Source organism: Chanodichthys erythropterus, chromosome 23, assembly GCF_024489055.1.
Source record: "Chanodichthys erythropterus isolate Z2021 chromosome 23, ASM2448905v1, whole genome shotgun sequence".
Lineage (NCBI taxonomy): Eukaryota > Metazoa > Chordata > Actinopteri > Cypriniformes > Xenocyprididae > Chanodichthys > Chanodichthys erythropterus.
The window spans coordinates 20,925,124-20,947,254 of NC_090243.1; the positions used below are offsets into that span (position 1 = coordinate 20,925,124).

Here is a 22,131-nt window from a genome sequence, read left to right on the forward strand (position 1 = left end):
TAATCACAATTTATCTATTTTTACTCTATTTGGTGTAAATGAATGTGTTTAATGTCATTGCCCTAATCGTTTTCATACTATAGTATTTATTCATATTTTCATTAGCTTTTATTTTTGTTTTCATTTTCATTTAGTTTCATTTTTAATAACTTTATGTACTTTTGTAATTTTTATTAGATTTAAATATTTCTGTTTAATAATAATTTATTTTTTATTACGTCAACTTATTTCTTTTAGTTGATCAGCCAAAATTTTCTAATTTTTGTTTGTTTTTTCAAGTTTTTTTAAATTTTATTTCAGCTTTATTTCGGTTTAAGAAAACTATTTCTGATAGTTTTAAGTAGGTTAAAACTATATTTAGTTAAAAGTACACTGTAAAAAATTATTTTCATGAATTATCATAAAAATTTTTCTTTTGTCAAATCAACTTAGATAATTAATGTTGTTCGATTAACACAATATTTCAAGTTTCTGTTGATTAAACCAATCCCCTTCATTGTATCAACTCAAATTTTTAATTTAAATGAACTCAAAATTTTAAAGCAACCAGGTAATTTACTTTTTTATGTTAAACCAACAGGTTTTTTGAATGATATAAAAATATATTATAAAAAGCATCTATATAAAAAGGTTTTATCTCCTTAACTAACCACTTTAACAAAGACTAACTGGCCTGTAGATGAAATACTTCAGATTAAATTGAATCTTTGAAATCTCACGTTTTGGTGTGTGAATCGGGATGTAAAGCCTCAGGTTTCTCAGAAGAGTCGAAGCTCTCCCGCCTTGTCAGATTGATGTTAGTTAGCAGCGAGTCTGTCCGGTTAGTAATTAGCATGATGACGTCTCTTGTGATGTAAATCTGTGCAGAGATGTGAATCTACGTGTTATGCAACCAAACAGCTTTTGTACAGTGTGTGTGTGCTTTAATTACATGAGCTGGTGTGTGTGAGCTCACATATCATGTCATGTTTGTTTTAACAATTGCATTGAGTAATCACATGAGATCAACCTCATGCACACAAATATGATGTAAGATAGTTACTTGTTTGCAAAATGCAGACTGTAAAACATGTTATTTTCATATCTAACCCCTTCGTATTCACTGTTCCACCAGCGTTGATCAGGACTGTGGAAAGTCAGGCGTGATCCGCTGCTGTTGTTGAGGAGTTGGATTGAAGCTGACGGCCGTGGGCAGGTGGCAGAACTGGAATCCAGCCTGGATGACCACTAACATGCCATGACAACCTTCACCAACTCAACCAGAAGACCTCACACTAATGCACTTGGTGTTGTTTTGTTTTTTAATGTTTGCTCACTACCGTTCAAAGGTCATTTTGGGGTAAGAAATTAATGCATTTATTCAACAAGGATGCAAAAATTGATCAAAAGTGACAGTAAAAAGATTCGATTTCAAATAAATGCTGTTCTTTTGAACTTTTTTGTTCATCAAAGAATCATGAAAAATAAAAATTTTCACCGTTTTCAAAAATAAAATGTTTCACCAAACATGTGAACTGTTTTCAAAATTGATAATAATCATAAATGTTTCTTGAGCATCAAATCATCATATCAGAATGATTTCTGAAGGATCATGTGACACTGAAGGCTGGAGTAATGATGCTGAAAATTCAGCTTTGATCACAGAAATAAATTACAGTTTTAAATATGTTCACATAGAAAACAGATATTTTAAATTGTGAAAATATATAAAAATTTTTAATGTATTTTTGAGCGAATAAATGCAGCATTAATGAGCAGAAGAGACGTTAAAATATCTTAGCGATCCCAAACTTTGTGTATAGTGATTATAAATGTAATTTTATGTTGATTTATTTATTTGAAATGTTTTCAATAAATTTCAGTAAAAACGTTATAAATTAAAATCACTGCAAATGGCCTGGATATTTTATCTAGTATTTATTTATTTACAGTATATTAACTGTCCGAATGAACCAGTTCACTGAAATGAATCAAACGCAGATCAGTTTTCTCTGTAGCTGTTCATCACACTGTTTTAGACTCAGTGTTTTTGTTCTTTTAGATTTATTTGATCAAGACATTTAAAACCACATGAAGTCAAAGTTGGATTTTGTCACTCAAAAGAAAAGTACTTGTCGAAGTATTTGATGATTTAATGTCTTTACTCCAGAGGGACTGAAGAAACTGTAAGTTGTTTTGGTTAAAAGCATCTGCGAAAATAATGACTTTAAATGCATTTCAAGTGCAATTCAGTAACTTTTACAGTCTGTTTGTTCACTTGAGTCTCCATCTGAACATTATTTCATCAACAGCTTTTTATTTATTTATTTAACATACATTTAGGCTTAAATGAAGATTTTGATCTGTCGTCTTTTTTGTAATTTCTTCTGTAACTGAATAGCATTTGTTTGATGAATAAACTTATTCTGAAATGTTTCACTTAGAAATAGTTTTTGTTCTTTATTCCTTTTTAAAAACAAATGCCACTTTGATATTTTGTATCTAATGTGATTTTGGATTCAGATTTTATATATATATATATATATATATATATGTATATATGTGTGTACCTTAAGTGAACCAGGGTTATTACCGTTAACTAAAATTAAAGTTAAAAATATTTCTGTTAATTGAAATAAAGCTGAACTAAAATAAAATATAAATATTAGTTAAAAAAATATAAATATTAGTTAATTTTGAAGGAAATGTTGCCTTGGCAATAAATTAAAAGTTTGAGTTAAAGCACCAATATTAACTAAATTAAAAAATAAATTAAAGCACATAATGAAATGACTAAAAATTTATCTAAAATTAACATGAAAAAATAAAAGTTAAAACTACAATAACACTTAAGTGAAACATTATCAACTCTGAAATAAAAATAAATTGCAATATTTAAAAAAACAACACATAAAATGACAAAAGCACATAATGAAAAAGACTAAAAATTAAACAAAAATAACATTGAAGTGGAAAATTAATTTACTAAAACTGAAATAAAAATGAATTAAACCAATATTTTAATAAATAAAATGAAAAAAGCACATAATGAAATTACTAAAATGAAACTAAAATGAACATGACAACTAAAAATATTAAAATAAAAGCTAATTACAAATATTAACCAAACTAAAGTAACACTGAAGTGAAAAAATATGAACTTAAAACCTAAATTGCAATATTTAAAATAAATAAATAAATAAAATGACAAAAGCACATAATGAAATGGCTAAAAACGTAAGTAAAATTACCATGAAAACTAAAAGTATGAAAAGAAAAACAATTGAACAATGAATGAACTCTGTATACTCATATAGAGTGTGTATAAATGACTGACTCCAGATCACAGAGAATGAATCCTATTGTTTATTTGACTATTGATATACATGGTGTTCTAATTGGCAACAACGCTGATTCCTCTTTCCTCGTCTTTCCAACAACACGTCCTCGTGACGAGAACTACAGTTTCCCATTTATTCCGTATGTCGCTTCCAAACAAACAGGGGAGATTCCACGAATTGAAACGCTTGGAGAAAAGTCCCATACTGCTGCATGCAAGTCCTAATAGTGTACAAAACAAATCATCAATAAATAAACAGGCACAAAATGACTGGAGGCGTCCAATGTTCCGGTGTCGTCCCGTCCTCAGACTCTGAGGATTAATGTGTTGGGAAAGCAGGTCTCCAAAAACTGACCCAGGACCTGTTTGGTCCTCTGTACTGCGGCTTTAACCTCTGGAAACCTGATCCCAGATCAGCTGTCGTCAAACACACTCCTCGCGCAAAGTTGATCATTTGAATTTTTTCTTACAAAAAAAAAAAAAAAAAAATCTAAATAAAAAACAGCAAGTAAATACAGCAAAGTCTAACATTATAAAATACACTTGCTTCAAGATAACTGATATTTTTACATTACATACATGTATATATATTTATATATATATATATATAAAGCATAGATAAAATATGCCTTTTAATTACCATATCTGCTCTTGTATTGCACAAATTTGTATTGTTTCGAAACAAACAGTAGATAGAAAAATTTCCCTGTGCTTAATTTGTGGGTGATAAAATACATACTGCATGAATCATATTCAGAAGTTCAGCATCAATGCATGAAAAGAAGAATAAAGACGATGGAGGACGAGAGGCGTGACGTACATTCGTATCATATAATAGAGTTTCTTTACCATTATAGTCGTGTCCAATCGGTGATTTACTGACGGGATTTTACAGCTCAGACCGGATGGAAAGAAACGCTCAAAGTTCAGCATCTTCCATCCCATTTTGTGTTTGTTAATTAAGATTTCATTTAATGTGATGCTTTCGGCCAGCAGTGGTGGTTCAGTCGTCTCAGCTTCACTGGACGTGTTTCCATCGTCTCTGATAGTTTTAATGAAACCATCTTTCTGTGAACCTCCTGAAATCCTGCCAGATGGAGGTTTTCCTAAACGCGTGTATGATCTAGGACTTATTACAACATTCCCATGGATGTTTTTGCTTATGGAAAGATTTGAGATTTTGTCATTTTGATTTAATTTTTCTTCTGGGATGTCATTAATGTAAGAACTCCGGCTCTGTTCTGAAAACACGTGAGCGTCCTACATAGACAGTAATTTAAGACATTATTTTATTTATATGATATGCATAAGATTTATGTATTTGAATTACATATAAAATTTCCATCCATTTGAATTACACACTCTAAAAAAAATAATGGGTTAAAAACAACCCAAGTTGGGTTAAATATGGACAAACCCAGTGATTGGGTTGTTTTGACCCAGCGAATGGGTTGTTTTGAAACATCAAATGGGTTGTTTTGACCCAGCATATGGGTTGTTTTGACCCAGCAAATGGGTTGTTTTGACCCAGCGGATGGGTTGTTTTGATCCAGCGGATGAGTTGTTTTGACCCAGCATATGGGTTGTTTTGACCCAGCGAATGGGTTGTTTTGACCCAGCGGATGGGTTGTTTTGACCCAGCATATGGGTTGTTTTGAACCAGCGGATGGGTTGTTTTGACCCAGCATATGGGTTGTTTTGAAACATCAAATGGGATGTTTTGACCCAGCGGTTGGGTTGTTTTGAGACATCAAATGGGTTGTTTATGACCCAGCGAATGGGTTGTTTTGAAACATCAAATGGGTTGTTTATGACCCAGCGAATGGGTTGTTTTGAAACATCAAATGGGTTGTTTATGACCCAGCGAATGGGTTGTTTTGAAACATCAAATGGGTTGTTTTGAGTTTATACAATGAAGGCGACTGCTTTAATCAACAGAAACTCAAAATATTATGTTATCTGAACAACATTAATTATTTAAGTTGATTTGACAAAAGAAAAAATGTGATAAATTATGAAAATTTTTGGTTAAAATATGGCTATACAAGCAACATTCAATTAGTTAAAAGTGGATTTATTGATGATAAATATATAAAGCTAATTTAAAACACATTCAGTTTAACTATTACAGAAAGCTGACCTGTTTCATTTAGGTTTGACTGACAAATATGTTAAGTTCATTAGTTTGTTTATGTTAAAATTTTGTAATGGAAATTTTATATGCAATTCTAATACATAAATCGCTCGATTCATTCAACAGTGGAAAGTCTCACTAAAAGTCATCAAATTTTATGTTTATTTGTATGATTATCTCCCTAGAGTTGCACCCTAGAGCGTTCAGAATGATGCCTATGTAGACAGCAGACTAGGGTTCGAAACAGAGCCTGTGTGCTTCATTCTGGGCACAATGATTGTTACAGTAATGAGAAAAGACTCTGGCTTTGTTTGACGAGGAGAGAGAACTGAGCTCAACAGAAGGAGGTCTGAACGTCAGAGCAAATCTGCTGCGCTTCCACGGCGAACGAGCCATCCGAAAGCATCACGTCAAGAAACAAACAACGGCATGAACCCGCACCAGGTCACGTCTCAACTACAGCTCCTCACAGAAATGTATGGCTCCTCTCCTGTGCAAATAGAGTTTGACCAAAGGCAGTTCATCACACACAGTCCAGATGTTGCTAATTACGTCCAGAATTAGCTCGTTCGTCATTATTTTTTATATGCATTACATTTGTCAATGTGAAACTGCCCATTTTACTTCTGTAATTTCCGAGTGAAACAGAATATGGTGAAAAATGTCTATATTCTTACTGAAAAATTTGAATCAGCGTTAAAGGAAAGTTTTTACATTTGGATGAAACACTGATGAATCATTCACACAAAAACCAGGAACATGTACATTTTGATTTCATGTAGACTTGGGAATGATAAACAGACACGTTCACAACAGAAATGCTCCATAAATCTGCTGTAACATCAATGAAATTTGATTTGATGGACAGAAATGTCTGTTTTAAGCATGTTAAATCCAAATGAAGCTCTTGCCGATGGATTTTAGCCAGTCTGGACGCCATATTTCATTTGATGCATATAAAATTAAGATATTCAATGGATCTGTTTCTGAGTAAATCATTCCTGTTATGACCCCAGATGTAAAAACCAAGGGGTTGGAAAGAAAAAAAAAAAAAAAAAAAAAAATATATATATATATATCCTAAAATCCTTCTAAATGGTCACATGCAATACAAATTAACCTAGAAATTCATTGGCGTTTAATAAATGAGCCTCAATGTATTATACTGTGTTGTTCAACCGACTAAACAAACATCTTTGCAGATCATTTACAAATTATTTCATTTTTGCCCAATTAAATGTGGCGCCCAGCATGAATAAAGTCCATGTTCAAGTGTTCAAATCTAATGCAAACAAACCCCAAACTGAGAAAAGCACAACTTGAGTTTAATTCAGCCAATGAGCCGTTGTGTTTTAGGCCTGTCACGTATCAGTTTTCCTATAAATTAAAGCGGCGTTGAGTCAGTGCCATTTCATCTATGCAAATGTACACAGTGACATCTGATACTTATTTACAATTCACTTTGTCACATGACACACAACAGCGCTTTACACTGAAACATGAGCTTCGCTTTTACATGTGAAGGTAATCAGCAAGTTTCAGGTTTAAAAAATGAGTTTTATTGTTGTATTAAATCAGTTTGATATTCATATTCACTACTGTTCAAAAGTTTGGGGTCGGTTAATGTTGCTGAAAGAGTCACCGAGGCTGCTTTTATTTGATCAAAAATGCAGTAAAAATGTGATATATTTTTAGAATTTAAACTAACTGTTTTCAAAGTGAATATATAGTAAAATGTAATTAATATCCTGTGATCAAAGCTGAATTTTCAGCATCACTCCAGGCTCCAGTGTCACATGATCCTTCAGAAATCATTCTGATATGCTGATTTGCTGCTCAAGAAACATTGTAACATTATAAATGTTTTCTGTCACTTTTGATCAATTTAGTGCATCCATGATAAATAAAAGTATCATTTAAGTATTAACTTTTGCACAGTAGGGTAGTTTGGAAAGGTTTGCTTGCATTGAATTGATTTTATTTTTTTATGATAAATTTCAGAATGTTTTGTTCAACTGCATGTTAACATTTACTGCAGTTTTACTGTTATTTTTGACAGAATCTCTCATCAAACAAGTGCTTAATTTCCATGAACTCAATTCTTCTAAACACACCAGTGGCACGGTTTGAGTTTGATGCTATTTCTGATGATTTACAAAAACCCAAAACAAATGCATGAGCAAAGATGAGTGATAAACACAGGATTTAGTTCTAGCAGGCACACTTGGGATCTATTGCTACATAAAACAGCCCTTCACCAAACCTGCCAACCCGCGTTCACGCGGACGGATCTCCTAGTGTCAGTTTGAGATAGAAAAACACATGTGCTATAATCTTCACTAGTAATATAATAAGCCACAGTTACAGCTGGAGGCCGTTACAGTAGAAACTTTGACACCTTTTTAAGTCCAATAAATATCATTATCGTTATACCTAAATGTAGCAAATTATTGCTGAACGTATAAGTGTGCAAAACAATTATTTTCAGCCTTAAAAAGAAAGTGTTCTTGTTACCCCTCCATACCATGCAGTTTCCACATGCAAAAATAAATACTTCACAATAGAAACAAACGTGTCGCGCGATTGATCGTTCGAAAAGAAGCATGTGCAATCGTTTGCTAGAAGTTTTAAGCGAGAGACCATGTCTGATTGTCTTTTACTAGTCGTCTCGATATGAACTGCACCTTGTAATGACGACGCTGAGAGAAAACGGTCTGGGCGACGACGGAAAAAAACATGGTGAGCGAAAAGAAAGTGCAAACAACCGTGTCAATTATTACCGCTGCCTCTTCATCGCTAGCGACACAGAAAGAGGTAATCGTCATGCTTCCCAAAACGGCGTGAAGTATGAACCTATGACAGACCGATAACATGTACATGGATGCATTCTACGAATAATCTCAAATCTTAAAAGGAATCACGCCGTTTTAAGTAAGACCTTTACTGTACGGTCAGGCAGACTTTGATTAAAATGTGTTATATATGATAATTAATCGCAACTACGGATCTCATTCATGCATTCAAACTGTGAAGGTTGACGTGTGCATGGTCAAAGAGCAACTTTCTATGGAAGCTTGTTTCCGCCACTAAATAAAGAAACAAAAAAGGTAATTGCGACCTTTTATCTCAGAATTTTGACTTTTTTCCTCACAATTCTGAGTCTGCGTCACACAATTCTGACTTTTTTGTCAGAATTGCGTGATATAAACTCATAATTGCATCTAAAAAAGACAGAATTGGTAGATATAGATTCGAGATTTACGATAGATTGTGAGATTTAAACTCATAATTTCGACTTATAAAGTCAGAATTGTGAGATATAAAGTGAAAATTGCGACATATAGTCAGAATTATGATATAAAGTCAGAATTATGTGTTATAAAGTCAGAATTATGAGATATAAAGTGAGAATTGCGATATATAGTCAGAATTATGAGATATAAAGTCAGAATTGCGACATGTAGTCAGAATTAAATGTTATAGTCAGAATTACATGTTATAAAGTCAGAATTATGAGATATAAAGTCAGAATTGTGACATATAGTCAGAATTATGTTATAGTCAAAATTATGAGATATAAAGTGAGAATTGCGATATATAGTCAGAATTATGAGATATAAAGTCAGAATTGCGACGTAGTCAGAATTAAATGTTATAGTCAGAATTACATGTTATAAAGTCAGAATTATGAGATATAAAGTCAGAATTGTGACATATAGTCAGAATTATGTTATAGTCAAAATTATGAGATATAAAGTCAGAATTGCGAGATAATCCCAATTCTGACTTTTTTCTCTCTTTTTCAGAATTGTGAGATTTATACTCATAATTTCATCTCATAAAGTCAGAATTGCAACATATAGTCAGAATTACGTGTTATAAAGTCAGAATTATGAGATATAAAGTGAGAATTGCGATATATAGTCAGAATTATGAGATATAAAGTCACAATTGCAACATATAGTCAGAATTACGTTATAGTCAGAATTGAGTTATAAAGTCAGAATTGCGACATATAGTCGCAATTCGTAATTTTTTTCTTTTTTTGAGAATTGTGAGATTTATATCAGAATTGTGAGTTATAGTCAGAATTGCTAGATATAATGTCGCAATCCTGGCTTTTTTCCTGCAATTGCGAGTTTTTTTCATGCAGTTCTGACTTTATAACTCGCAATTGTGAGTTTATATCATGCAATTCTGAGAAAAAAAGTCAGATTTGTGTGATATAAACACACAATTGCAAGAAAAATTATTCAAGAATTGTAAGATAAAAAGTCGCAATTCCCTTTTTTACTTTTTATTTCATGGCAGTAACAAGCTTCCATAACATTCCCCTTGTATATTCAACCACAAGAGAAATAAAACAGTTTTTCGTCTACAAAAACCTTCGATTTTGTGTCATCTGAGCTATTTTACATTCGGTAAACAAAGGAAATGATGTCCGTCCATCCGTCCGTCATCACAGAAATGTCTCGCGATCTCTGTCTGTGCTAGGAAAAGGTTCGCTGAGGTCCGTATTCGTGGCCTCCGGGATTAGAGCATGAAAAAGCTCGCTAGTCACTCGCGTGACGCTGTCGTACGACGGCGGAGAAGACGTGGCCGACAGCGTCTCTGTAACTTCGGCGCCGTAGTTCTCCATTATCATGGAGACTATAAGTCCCTCGTTCTCCGGCGAACTGTCGTCCTCTTTGGCGGCGTCCGGCATGTTGATCTGGCGGTAAAGTAACGAAGCTTGTTTCAGCTGCCGTCGCAGTAGATGGCGCCTGTACGACCGCTGGATCATGGTGGCGGATACGTCCTCTTGTTTCCGCCGCAGCGTCGTGGTGATGGGCTCGTAGGAGATCTTGGATGGGTTCGCCATCATGAATTTTTCCTCCATCTGCTGCTTCAGCGCATCCATTTCGCCCGACTCACCCAAAACGCGTTTGGTGAATGCGAAGAGAATGTCCAAGCAATGGATCTTGTCTCCGCTCACCATCGGCAGGTCCATGGAAATGAGTTTGATTTTGTTGGGTTTGGCGATGCGCAGCGGCTCGGAAAGTGTGTCGGCGAAGTCCGAGAGTTTTGAGTACTCGATGAACTGCGTGGCTTCTGGGTCGAACTTTTCCCAGACCTCATAGAACATCTCAAAATCATCCTCGCTCAGCGGCTCTGTGCTCTCCTCAGTGGCCACGCTGAAGTTCTCCAGGATAATAGCGATGTACATGTTGACGACAATGAGAAAGGAAATAATAATGTAGGTCACGAAGAACGTGATGCCCACCGAAGGATTCCCGCAGTTTCCTCGTGCGTTGGTGCCGGTGTGAGGAATATCCGGATCGCACTCCTCAGGAGAGTTGTTTAGGATGGGATTGAGCAGATTGTCCCATCCGGCGGACGTGGTGATCTGGAAGAGGCAGATCATGCTGTTGCCGAACGTCTCGAAGTTGAACATGTCGTCGATGCCGCCTTGCTTCTTGACGTAGGCGAAGTTGGCCATGCCGAAGATGGCGTAGATGAACATGACGAGGAAGAGCAGGAGGCCGATGTTGAACAATGCGGGGAGAGACATCATTAAGGCAAAGAGCAACGTCCGAATTCCCTTCGCTCCACGGATGAGCCGAAGGATCCGTCCGATTCGAGCCAGGCGGATAACTCGGAAAAGAGTGGGAGAGACGAAATATTTCTCAATGATGTCCGCGAGAACGATACCTGCAACGAGAAAGAGACATGGTAAGATTAAGATTTCATTGGCTATCAGTTAACATGAACTAACAATGATTTGTTTACATCAGGGTCATTATAGTTAACTAAAACTATTGACCATTTTTGTTACTCGAAATAAAGCTGAAATAAAATAAAATAAATTAAACTAAATGAAAATTAGAAACATTGCCTTGGAAATAATTTGAAATAAGTTTGTTAAAGCACTAAAATGATGAACTGTAAAAAAATAAAAATAAAACTAAAACTGAAATAAAAATAAAGTAAACCTAAATAGCTATATTAAAAAATGACAAAAGCACATGATTAAATGATTAAAACAAAATGATTAAATGTTTTGTTTGTTTTAATCCGCTGGTTTCAAACAACCCAACTGCTGGGTTCAAACACCCCAATTGCTGGGTTCAAACAACCCAATGGCATTGCTGGGTTAAAACAACCCAATTGCTGGGTTAAAACAACCCAATTGCATTGCTGGGTTAAAACAACCCAACTGCTGGGTTAAGACAACCCAATTGCTGGGTTCAAACAACCCAACTGCTGGGTTCAAACAACCCAATTGCTAGATTCAAACAACCCAACTGCTGGGTAAAAACAACCCAATTGCTGGGTTCAAACAACCCAATTGCTAGATTCAAACAACCCAACTGCTGGGTAAAAACAACCCAATTGCTGGGTTCAAACACTCCAATTGCTGGGTTCAAGCAACCCAACTGCTGGGTTAAAACAACCCATTCGCTGGGTTCAAACACTCCAATTGCTGGGTTCAAACAACCCAATTGCTGGGTTCAAGCAACCCAACTGCTGGGTAAAAACAACCCAACTGCTGGGTTCAAACAACCCAACTATTGGGTTCAAACAACCCAATTGCTGGGTTCAAACAACCCAACTTCTGGGTTAAAACAACCCATTCACTGGGTTCAAACAACCCAACTGCTGGGTTCAAACATCCCAACTGCTGGGTTAAAACAACCCATTCGCTGGGTTCAAACAACCCAATTGCTGGGTAAAAACAACCCAATTGCATTGCTGGGTCAAAACAACCCAATTGCTGGGTTCAAACACCCCAATTGCTGGGTTCAAACACCCCAATTGCTGGGTTCAAACAACCCAACTGCTGGGTTAAATCAACCCATTCGCTGGGTTCAAGCAACCCAACTGCTGGGTTAAAACAACCCAATTTCTGGGTTAAAACAACCCAATTGCTGCGTTAAGACAACCCAACTGCTGGGTTCAAACAACCCAACTGCTGGGTTCAAACACCCCAATTGCTGGGTTCAAACAACCCAATTGCTGGGTTCAAACAACCCAACTGCTGGGTTCAAACAACCCAACTGCTGGGTAAAAACAACCCAATTGCTGGGTTCAAACACCCCAAGTGCTGGGTTCAAACACCCCAACTGCTGGGTTCAAACAACCCAACTGCTGGGTTCAAACAACCCAATTGCTGGGTTCAAACACCCCAATTGCTGGGTTCAAACACCCCAATTGCTGGGTTCAAACAACCCATTTGCTGGGTTCAAACAACCCAATTGCTGGGTTCAAACACCCCAATTGCTGGGTTCAAACAACCCATTTGCTGGGTTCAAACATCCCAATTGCTGGGTTCAAACACCCCAATTGCTGGGTTCAAACACCCAATTTGCTGGGTTCAAACAACCCATTTGCTGGGTTCAAACAACCCATTTGCTGGGTTCAAACATCCCAATTGCTGGGTTCAAACATCCCAATTGCTGGGTTCAAACAACCCAATTGCTGGGTTCAAACACCCCAATTGCTGGGTTCAAACACCCCAATTGCTGGGTTCAAACAACCCATTTGCTGGGTTCAAACATCCCAATTGCTGGGCTCAAACACCCCATTTGCTGGGTTCAAACACCCCAATTGCTGGGTTCAAACACCCCATTTGCTGGGTTCAAACACCCCAATTGCTGGGTTCAAACAACCCAATTGCTGGGTTCAAACACCCCATTTGCTGGGTTCAAACACCCCAATTGCTGGGTTCAAACAACCCAATTGCTGGGTTCAAACACCCCAATTGCTGGGTTCAAACATCCCAACTGCTGGGTTAAAACAACCCATTCGCTGGGTTCAAACAACCCAATTGCTGGGTAAAAACAACCCAATTGCATTGCTGGGTCAAAACAACCCATTCGCTGGGTTCAAACACCCCAATTGCTGGGTTCAAACAACCCAACTGCTGGGTTAAATCAACCCATTCGCTGGGTTCAAGCAACCCAACTGCTGGGTTAAAACAACCCAATTTCTGGGTTAAAACAACCCAAATGCTGGGTTCAAACAACCCAACTGCTGGGTTCAAACAACCCAACTGCTGGGTTCAAACAACCCAATTGCTGGGTTCAAACACCCAAATTGCTGGGTTCAAACAACCCAACTGCTGGGTTCAAACAACCCAATTGCTGGGTTCAAACACAACACCCCAATTGCTGGGTTCAAACACCCCAATTGCTGGGTTCAAACACCCCAATTGCTGGGTTCAAACACCCCATTTGCTGGGTTCAAACACCCCAATTGCTGGGTTCAAACAACCCAACTGCTGGGTTAAAACAACCCATTCGCTGGGTTCAAACAACCCAACTGCTGGGTTCAAACATCCCAACTGCTGGGTTAAAACAACCCATTCGCTGGGTTCAAACAACCCAATTGCTGGGTTCAAGCAACCCAACTGCTGGGTTAAAACAACCCATTCGCTGGGTTCAAACAACCCAACTGCTGGGTTCAAACACCCCAATTGCTGGGTTCAAACACCCCAATTCCTGGGTTCAAACACCCCAATTGCTGGGTTCAAACACCCCAATTGCTGGGTTCAACAACCCATTTGCTGGGTTCAAACACCCCAATTGCTGGGTTCAAACACCCCAATTGCTGGGTTCAAACAACCCAATTGCTGGGTTCAAACACCCCAATTGCTGGGTTCAAACACCCCAATTGCTGGGTTCAAACAACCCAACTGCTGGGTTCAAACACCCCAATTGCTGGGTTCAAACACTCCAATTGCTGGGTTCAAACACCCCAATTGCTGGGTTCAAACAACCCACCTGCTGGGTTCAAACACCCCAATTGCTGGGTTCAAACACCCCAATTGCTGGGTTCAAACACCCCAATTGCTGGGTTCAAACACCCCAATTGCTGGGTTCAAACACTCCAATTGCTGGGTTCAAACACCCCAATTGCTGGGTTCAAACAACCCACCTGCTGGGTTCAAACACCCCAATTGCTGGGTTCAAACACCCCAATTGCTGGGTTCAAACACCCCAATTGCTGGGTTCAAACAACCCACCTGCTGGGTTCAAACACCCCAATTGCTGGGTTCAAACAACCCATTTGCTGGGTTCAAACACCCCAATTGCTGGGTTCAAGCAACCCAACTGCTGGGTTAAAACAACCCATTCGCTGGGTTCAAACAACCCAATTGCTGGGTTCAAACACCCCAATTGCTGGGTTCAAACAACCCATTTGCTGGGTTCAAACACCCCAATTGCTGGGTTCAAACACCCCAATTGCTGGGTTCAAACACCCCAATTGCTGGGTTCAAACAACCCATTTGCTGGGTTCAAACACCCCAATTGCTGGGTTCAAACAACCCATTTGCTGGGTTCAAACACCCCAATTGCTGGGTTCAAACACCCCAATTGCTGGGTTCAAACAACCCAATTGCTGGGTTCAAACACCCCAATTGCTGGGTTCAAACAACCCAACTGCTGGGTTCAAACACCCCAATTGCTGGGTTCAAACAACCCATTTGCTGGGTTCAAACACCCCAATTGCTGGGTTCAAGCAACCCAACTGCTGGGTTAAAACAACCCATTCGCTGGGTTCAAACACCCCAATTGCTGGGTTCAAACACCCCAATTGCTGGGTTCAAACAACCCAATTGCTGGGTTCAAACACCCCAATTGCTGGGTTCAAACAACCCAATTGCTGGGTTCAAACACCCCAATTGCTGGGTTCAAACACCCCAATTGCTGGGTTCAAACACCCCAATTGCTGGGTTCAAACAACCCAATTGCTGGGTTCAAACACCCCAATTGCTGGGTTCAAACAACACACCTGCTGGGTTCAAACACCCCAATTGCTGGGTTCAAACAACCCACCTGCTGGGTTCAAACACCCCAATTGCTGGGTTCAAACACCCCAATTGCTGGGTTCAAACACCCCAATTGCTGGGTTCAAACACCCCAATTGCTGGGTTCAAGCAACCCAACTGCTGGTTTCAAACACCCCAATTGCTGGGTTCAAACAACCCATTTGCTGGGTTCAAACACCCCAATTGCTGGGTTCAAGCAACCCAACTGCTGGGTTCAAACAACCCAACTGCTGGGTTCAAACAACCCAATTGCTGGGTTCAAACATCCCAACTGCTGGGTTAAAACAACCCAATTGTATTGCTGGGTTAAAACAACCCAATTGATGGGTTAAAACAACCCAATTGCTGGGTTTGTCCAGTTTCAAAACATCCCAGAGAAGATACTTTTCATTTTCCATGGAAAAATAACTGCACATGGGTTCAGAACGACATTCATGTGAGGGTCCCGAATCTAGACGCCATATTATGACTAGACCAATTACTAACCATGACCACTCTTGATTTATAGTCAAGTTGGTGCCACTTAAGAGTTAAATTGCTCGTTTTTACATTTGTTACGTGCGTCTTTAAGCTTTTAACCCTCTTGAGATACAGACGGAGGAGGGGGTCGGGGCACGAGACCATGTCAAGCTTTTAGCTCTGACGCCAGCGGCCCTCAGCGGACGGACAGCTCAATCACAGGCCAATCACCGGAGCTGACAGCCGTGATTGCTGAAATTACCTTCACCTTAAACGATCCCCCTTTCTCAGAGATGGCCACTCCATGCGCCTGTTAACCCCTCTGGCCTCCCTCTTTCTCTCATCAGGGTCATGCGGGGCGCCTTGCCTGAAAATCGCCTCGTCGTATCACTTAAGCATCGACTGCCTATTTATTAGTAGGTGAAGAGCTACAAAATTGCACTGAATGTCTTTAGACCTTGATATGTAATGCCAAGGTTAAACGGTAAAGCTACTGCGTCTTACAAAGAGAGATATTACTAATTTAATTTATTTTGACATAATTGTTTTTAACATTAAGTTAAAAACATTATGATTAAACTAATATATTTCTGAAATATTTTTTATTTTTATATGAATATGTGTATACTTTTTATGTCATTCATAGTTTATCAATCTAATATATGTTTTAATTATTAGTCTGAAAAAGTGTATGTGGCATGAAAGTGGTATATTTTATGGGCATTCAAATAATAAAAAAATGAATAATATTAAATACTATGAAACATGTATTTTACTACATTTAACATTTTTTAATAAAAATAATCACCCATACTTATCCAACTTAAGATTAAAAATAATAATTTAAATCATTTTCTAAAAATGTAAAATCTAATATATATTTTAATTATTATACAAAGTGAATGTGGCATGAAAATTGTATATTTTATGGTCATTAAAATAATTAAAAAAAATAATAATTTTAAATAATATGAACATTTTATTTTACTATATTTTATTATTTTTAATAACTATAAATATTTTATACATGTTTCATGTCAGCTATACTTATCCAACTTAAGGTTAAAAATAATTATTTAAATATTTAAAAAAAACACAATCTAATATATATATTTAAATTATTAAACTGAAAAAGTGTATATTTTATGGTCATTAAAATAATTCAAAGATGCATAATATTCATCACATGAAACATATTTTACTATATTTTATTATTTTTAATAACTAAATATTTGATACATTTTCATGTCACCTATTCTTGTCCAACTTAAATTACAATTTAATATGTATTAATTTACAATTTGATATATTTTTTAAAATTATTAAGCTAAAAAAGTGTAAATAAGTTTAATAACTTTTAACAATCTTTGTCGCTGACAAGCCGTTGCACCTTTAAAGAAATATTTGATTTGATTTATTGTAGTATTCTCCCCTTACCCACAATAGAGAGGATGACAACCACAAAGTCAAAGATGTTCCAGCTGACGGTGAAGAAATAGTAGCGCAGTGCGATGATTTTAATGATGCACTCAGTGGTGAAGATGACGATGAAGGCCAGGTTGACGTAATAGAGGATGTACTCGATGCTGGGAGACTGTTCATCCGTTTCCACCATCATCGTCACCATGTTGAGAATGATGAGCAACATGATCAAGATGTCAAAAGCTTGTTTGGACACCAGATCGAAGAAGAATCCCTGCACTGGGTTCTGAGAAGAGGAGAAGAGGAGAAGAGGAGAAGACACACAAACTCAATCAACAAAATCCATGGACTGAGAACCACTTGAGATAGAGGTTGATATTTGTGTGTGCAATGTTTTTTTTTTTTAAAGTTTGAATTTGTTATACTTTGTTTTATTCATAATATTAATTTAAACTATTATTTTAAGCATTAAGTTGAAAAAGTGTGGGTGACATGAAAAAATGCATAATTTTTATACTCATTAAAACTATAAAATAAATTAATAATAATATTAAAATATATTTTACTATTTTTTAGTTATATAATATATAATTTCATGACAAATATATATAAATTTATAATATGCTGAAATATTATAGAATTACTTTATAATTAAAATATGCTGGAAAAGTGCGGGTGACATGACAAATGTTTATTTTTTGCATGGTCATTATACTACATTATAATATAATATAATATAATATAATATAATATAATATAATATAATATAATATAATATAATATAATATAATATAATATAATATAATATAATATAATATAATATAATATAATATAATATAATATAATATAATAATAGATTTCTGATATCACCGCCCAGATTATGATTTTTATGAGATGTTATTTGCTCATCTTTATCAAAGATCCATCCAGTCACTCACAGGAGGTCTTGGGATTGGTTTCTGTGGTTTCTTGGATCCCAGTTTTTTCATGGCATTATAATATTTCTTCTGTTCTTCTGTCATGAAGATGTCCTGTCCACCTAAGTACAGAGAAACTCCACTGTTATTATTACCATCACCATTACAAACACGATCACACCCTTTATGTTTTAATACTTATCTTTCGTTTCTGTTGGTTGAAGTTGTCAATGATGACACCAATGAAGAGATTCAGCGTGAAGAAGGAGCCGAAGATGATGAAGATGACGAAGTACAGGTACATGTACAGGCTCTTCTCTTTAACGGGCTGCTCTTCCACCTGTTTCATCAGATTACAGACACAGAAATAAGCAGACAAGACCTTCATATGGCTTTCAATCACAACAAGGATTATGAAGTACTTACAGATCGCGAGTCGACTGCGGCGTACATGATCTCCATCCAACCCTTGAAGGTAGCCTTGAGAAGAAGAAAATATTTAGTTAAATTCATTTTCCTCATAATTTTGAATCAGAATATCTTCACCTCCCTCCTGCAGCATCTCTTCTCTTCTCTGATGATGAGGGCGGGGCAACCTGTCACTCACATGAGATCCACCAATAGCAGACCACAACCATCCAATCAATTCCCCACAGACAAAATCAAGCCCCGCCCTACATTTGTTCTTGTTCCAGAAGTCGTTTCACTCGGATATACGACACAATAGGGAAGAAAAAATGAGCACAGCTTCCATTTCATACCGACTTTCAATCATGACACATTCACATAAATACTTTATTTTATTTGTAATATTAATTTAAATAATTATTTTTAACATTAACTTGAAAAAATGTGGGTGACTTGAAAAATGTACACATTTTTTAAGAGTCATTAATAAAAAAAAAATTGTTTTAATATTTTGAAATTTAAAATATTTTACTACATTTTCTTATTTTTAATAACTATAAATATTTTTACACATTTTTCATGTCACCCATACTTGTCCAATTATTTTTTTTTATAATTTTTAAATAATTTACAATCTAATATATTTTCATTATTAAGCTGAAAAATTGTGGGTTCCATGAAAATTGTATATTTTATGGTCATTAAGATAATTAAAAAATGAATAATATTAAATAATATTAACATTTTATTTTTAAATTTTTTTTTATATGTTTTTCATGTCACCCATTCATGTCCAATTTAAAGATAAAAATAATAATTTTTAAATAATTTACAATCTAATATATTTTAATTATCTGAAAAAGTGTGGGTTTTATATGTATATTTTATGGAAATTAAAATAATTTAAAAAATTGAATAATATTAAATAATATCAAAAATGTATTTTACTACATTTTATTAGTTTTGATAACTATACATTTTTTGTAATTTTTTCATGAATTCAAATTTTTTTTTATTTCTTTTAAATAAAATAAATATTTTTAAAAAATAAATATATATTTATTTATTATTTTAATTATTAAGCTGAAAAACTGTATGTGACATGAAAATTGTATATTTTATATCCATTAAAATAATTTTAAAAAGAATATTAAATAATATTTTACTACATTTTATTATTTTTAATAACTATAAGTATTTTGTATACATTTTTAATGTCACTCATATTTATCCAACTCATCACATGCACAAAGTTAGAGAGTTCAAAAGATAATTAACACTTTCTTTTACATATGCTCTCGTTATCTTTAGATCTTTTGTACATTTTGTACTCATCAAGTATCAGATTTGTAATAAAGCAGGAGAGAAAAGCTCATTTAAGTAGTGACGTAGAACTGGGCAAATATGGATTTCCTGTAAATGAAGCACATCTGAAGTGAATGAGTGAATGAAATCACTACGGTTGGTCTTTTTGCCTTAGTTACTGGTAATTGCGGGTCTTTGTGAATGGCTCAGGGTGACTATTTCCAGATGCAAATGAAAGGTTTGTATTGGGCAAAGTCACAAGAAGTTGATGGAAAGGAGCTAAGTGACTTGTTGCTAGGTTACAGCATCAACTAAGTTAAATTGAAGAATGAAGTGCGAGCGCTCTTGCTGAGCTCAAAGTTCGGTATAATGGCACCAGCGGCGGCTAAAAATAAAGCTCCGCTGACTTGTTGATTGATTCGCACTCTGGGACAGACAGAGGTGGGCAGCGGCCGGAAGAAAACGAATGCCGGGAAGGAAAAGGAGTAAGAAAAGTAAGCTCACCACTTGAAGGAGCGCGAGGTAACCTGCGCCCACGTTGTCGAAGTTGACTTTGACTTTGGTCCAGTAGTACTGCGTGCTGTTCATCTCCATGCACTCCGTCTTGTTGTTGATGTCGGAGGCGTTGTAGATGAAGCCCGTCCGGTTGACGCAGCGGCCGAACTTCCCGGCGAACAGGTTGACGCCCATGATGCTGAAGATGAGCCAGAAGATCAGACACACCAGCAGCACGTTCATGATGGACGGGATGGCACCGATCAGAGCGTTAACCACCACCTGGTTACCAAAGAAAGCAAAGCAGCTGTCAGAGCGCTGTCACATCCACTTCACACCAGAAACAAACAGCAGCCGCTGTCAATCGCTCTTTGATCGTGATTTATGAATGGCCTTTGGCGATTGGCATTTTCGCTTTCGTGTCAGCGATCTAAAACTCCTGATAACGTTCGCCGGGTGACAAGGCAGTTTAAATGTCATTTACAGCCATTCATAAAACATGAACATGATTAAAAGCTGAACTCTACAGGATTAAATGCATATTTCAGCCAATTTAACAGTGAATCTCACAAAAGTCACATTAAAATCATTTGCATGCAAATCAGTTTTAGGAGGAATAAAACATTATTTTCATTGTAAAAATTCTCATTACTATAATGCAAAATAAGTAAATAAAATATAACAATATTTAGGCCTACATTTAAGATTTATGTATTTCAATTGCATATAAAAAGTGCATATATATCACCAATACTTGTCCAACTACTTGTCCAAGATAAAAATAATATTTTAAAATAATTTACAATCTAATATATTTTAATTATTAAGCTGAATAGTTTAGGTTGCATGAAAATTTTATATTTTATGGTCATTAAAAAAAATTAAAAATGAATAATATCAAATAATATGAAACTGTTATTTTATTATTTTTAATAACTATAAATATTTTTTAAACATTTTTCATGCCACCCATACTTGTCCAACTTAAAGAAAAATAAAAAAAAATATTAAATACTATGCAATCTAATATATTTTAAGTATGAAACTGAAAAAGTGTAGGTTGCATGAAATTTTATTTTATTCATCAAAAATGAATAATATGATGATATTGATGATATTTTACTACATTTTTTAATAACTATAAATATTTTGGTAACATTTCCATGGTAAAATTTCCATGCATTTGGAATACACATTTTACAACGCAAAGCAATGTAATTCATATTTGTCATTCATTCATTTAGTTATTGTGTATTTAAAAGTCATTTTTGCTAATGACAAATATTAAATTAGTTTATGTTAATTAATTTTATATCCAATTCAAATACATAAATCTTAAATTTAGGCCTAAATATATTTACACTGATTTAAATGCAATATACAGTATATTTACAAAAAAAATCCTAACTGTTTCAGTTCCTTTTGTTTTTATTTTGGGCTGAAATAAAACATCCTTGAAAGGTTTCATGAGATTCACTGATGAATATTAAATAACACCTGCTGCACGTGCTTTGTAAAGTTTTCTGAACACTGTATGAAATAAACCTAGAGATGATCACAACAACAGCATATCATTGTCAACATGCAGGAAATATTTACTGGATATAAAAGTGCTGAGACTCATTCAGCGGGTTTAGATGATTTTTTAAAGGCTGTGTTCGCAGGAAGCTGCTGTCTGTATGAGGCAGCACTTTCTTTACCCGCGGCTCTCTGCTGTCGCTCTAAAGCGGCGTGAAGTCTAATCTGATTTGCCAGATTTACGGCCAGCGGAGGGGGAATTCCTCGCCTCTCCGACTCACTTTCACTGAGCGTGCAAATCTAAACGAATGCCATTCAATTTGCTCGCACTGGCGCTAGACAG

The 22,131-nt window shown here is 35.8% G+C and overlaps 1 protein-coding gene across 2 annotated transcripts in view; it reads right to left on the reverse strand.

Moving 5' to 3' along the window:
• Nucleotides 1–3,336: 3,336 nt before the first annotated feature.
• Nucleotides 3,337–22,131, reverse strand: part of scn5lab (sodium channel, voltage gated, type V-like, alpha b) — a 201,226-nt gene continuing 182,431 nt past the window's right edge. For both annotated transcript variants that reach the window (XM_067377647.1, XM_067377646.1), the window contains 6 exons: nucleotides 20,280–20,552; nucleotides 18,489–18,542; nucleotides 18,261–18,402; nucleotides 18,084–18,184; nucleotides 17,161–17,431; nucleotides 3,337–11,144 (listed from right to left, as the gene is read on the reverse strand). In XM_067377647.1, coding sequence (XP_067233748.1) covers nucleotides 9,913–11,144; nucleotides 17,161–17,431; nucleotides 18,084–18,184; nucleotides 18,261–18,402; nucleotides 18,489–18,542; nucleotides 20,280–20,552 — 2,073 coding nt within the window. In that variant the 3' untranslated portion in view covers nucleotides 3,337–9,912. The remainder of the gene's footprint in view (nucleotides 11,145–17,160; nucleotides 17,432–18,083; nucleotides 18,185–18,260; nucleotides 18,403–18,488; nucleotides 18,543–20,279; nucleotides 20,553–22,131) is intronic.